Source organism: Opisthorchis viverrini (assembly GCF_000715545.1).
Source record: "Opisthorchis viverrini unplaced genomic scaffold opera_v5_263, whole genome shotgun sequence".
Taxonomy (NCBI): Eukaryota; Metazoa; Platyhelminthes; class Trematoda; order Opisthorchiida; family Opisthorchiidae; genus Opisthorchis; species Opisthorchis viverrini.
Genome location: NW_008751923.1, coordinates 535823 through 537962, shown reverse-complemented (window position 1 = coordinate 537962; position 2140 = coordinate 535823). Strand labels below are relative to the sequence as shown.

The following is a 2140-nucleotide window of genomic DNA, read 5'->3' as shown; positions in this document are numbered from 1 at the left end:
TCCGCTGCTCGAATAGGCCAAGTCTCACGGCCATACAACAAAACAGCCCGTACTGTAGCTTGATACACACGTCCCTTCAGATTCAGGGATAAACCATTCTGACGCCATAGGTGTCTCAAGTTAGCAAACGCGGCTCGAGCCTTGCAGATTCGTGCATTCACCTCATCTGTCACACTACAATCAGAACTAATACGATTTCCCATTGGGGTATTTTAATCTAGGTGAAGTGGCTTCTGTTTGAAGGATTCCATCATACAGAGAGGAAACCATATCACGATGGTTTGAAAATGTGTAATTCTGTGAAACCTACTCTCTGTTCTGTTTGTTCGTCATGTTTATAGCTCAGATCGTTCGTTTTCTTTTGCGGTGGTTCCCCCAGCTCTTCTACTTTTTGTAAAGGCGGATATACGCGCAGTCGTGTAGTTAGCAGCTCTAGGTAAAGTAAATGTTGTTGAGGTCTTGATGGCATACGCGTCGTTCGTTCCCAAGAACAAAATGCCTGTTCAGGAAGGTTACCCTTATTGCTTATCTCGAATGCTCCGATAAAGCCTATTCGAGTGTCACTAGGTGAATTGTGTTCACCGTGGTGAGATCTCTTCACTGTGATGAGGAGCACATTGGAAACTAGTCATTCAGCTGTAGTACCTTTTCGGGGCCTAGCCGCCATATCACCTGAAAGAAGCTCGAGGGCTGGGATACTACCATACAGGAGCAGTCGAGATGTCAGGGTTGAGTTCGAACCGCAGACGATACAGACACTAAGTTCGTGCCCTAACCGTCTAGCTATCTCGAGCTAGATACTAAGAGCGGCTTGCTGCTAAGAGGGAGAGCGCGAATTTACTGACCGAAAAGTCCGTCGTTCGAACCCAATCTCTCCACCTCCTCTCTTGGGCACCCTGGCAGTATCTCGGCCCTCGTACTTCCTTCGGGTTGGATGGCAGCCGGACACCAGAAGGGTTCTACAGCTGAACGATTTCGAATCGCTTTTCAAGCGACGGACACCGTTGTCAAAGTACTGCGCTAAGACCCCTATCAGTTCGTCTTGTTTTCTAAGTATCACGACGTTTCACAGATCAAGTCTTGCATACATGCTGAAGAACACAGAGTATGATGTCTTGATAGACCTAGGTTTTATTTATTCAGACAACGACGCTGGTTACCTGCATAGTTTCCTGTGGATGATATCGTCATTCTGTCATCCGGTTAGAGTGGGCTTCTAGTCAAGTTACACGAGAAATCGTGGTTAATCGTCGACAAATCTTGGGCTCGCCCCCCCCCCCCGTTTCACAAAATGATCTCTTGCAATTTACCGGCTTTTTTCCCTTCTTTACAGGTCACTATGGAGTTTTGGAAAGCCGTTGGTGGTTCAGATGATGAGCTCACGGGAGAGGAAAGCGATGATGACCACCTATCTGCCAAAATGGTTTCGACGCAGCCTACATGATTACTGCTTGTTCTCAAAATTATTGTGCTTTGAGTCTGTGATAGAACCCTTTTCTCAAAGTTTATACTTGTGTGTATCGTTTTTTTTGTTCGAAGAATCCACCTTGTCCTCAGTTCACTTAACATTTGCATTTCTGAGTGCTATCCAACGAACTTTCAGCAACCTTATGAGTAGTGAATTCCAAATATACATGTTTTCTTCCAGTTTGACTGACTAACTGGACTGTCCTTTTTTCACTTCTGACGCTTTGGCACTGTTCGGTCCACTCAGGGGGACTTTCGAGGTGTTTAAATTTCTCGTTACGTTAGCATCGTTAGCATCGAAAGACCTCCGTCTATTGTGTTAAGCCGGGGGTTAGTGTTGCGGGGTCAAGCCTCTTCGGAGTTATCCTTGTCGGCAATGCTTGGTGCCTGTTGGGCTTCCAAATATGTTGCTTACCATAAAGGAAACTACTCACAAGGTTGCTGAAAACTCTTCGACAGCCCACAGTCGGTTTCGCCCTTTTTGGGGTTCATCAGGTAGGCGCAGTCCCTGAGTTTCCGTCAACCTTATGAAACTCATAAACGAGAGATTCAGTTGAGTCTCTCGTGAAGACCAAATTGATTTGCAAATGAGTGTATTTCTCGAAAACAGTCCACTTTGGGTTCAAGTAGAACATAAGGTTGACGGACACCCAGGGACTGTTTTCGAGAAATA

General features: G+C 45.8%; 1 protein-coding gene across 1 annotated transcript in view; it reads left to right on the top strand.

Moving 5' to 3' along the window:
* T265_09277 (hypothetical protein) overlaps positions 1–1637 on the top strand; it is a gene marked incomplete at both ends in the record, with an annotated part of 19236 nt that extends 17599 nt beyond the window's left edge. Inside the window, one exon of the mRNA XM_009175305.1 lies at positions 1334–1637. Within this exon, the coding sequence (XP_009173569.1) occupies positions 1334–1444 (111 nt within the window). The remainder of the gene's footprint in view (positions 1–1333) is intronic.
* Positions 1638–2140: the final 503 nt, after the last annotated feature.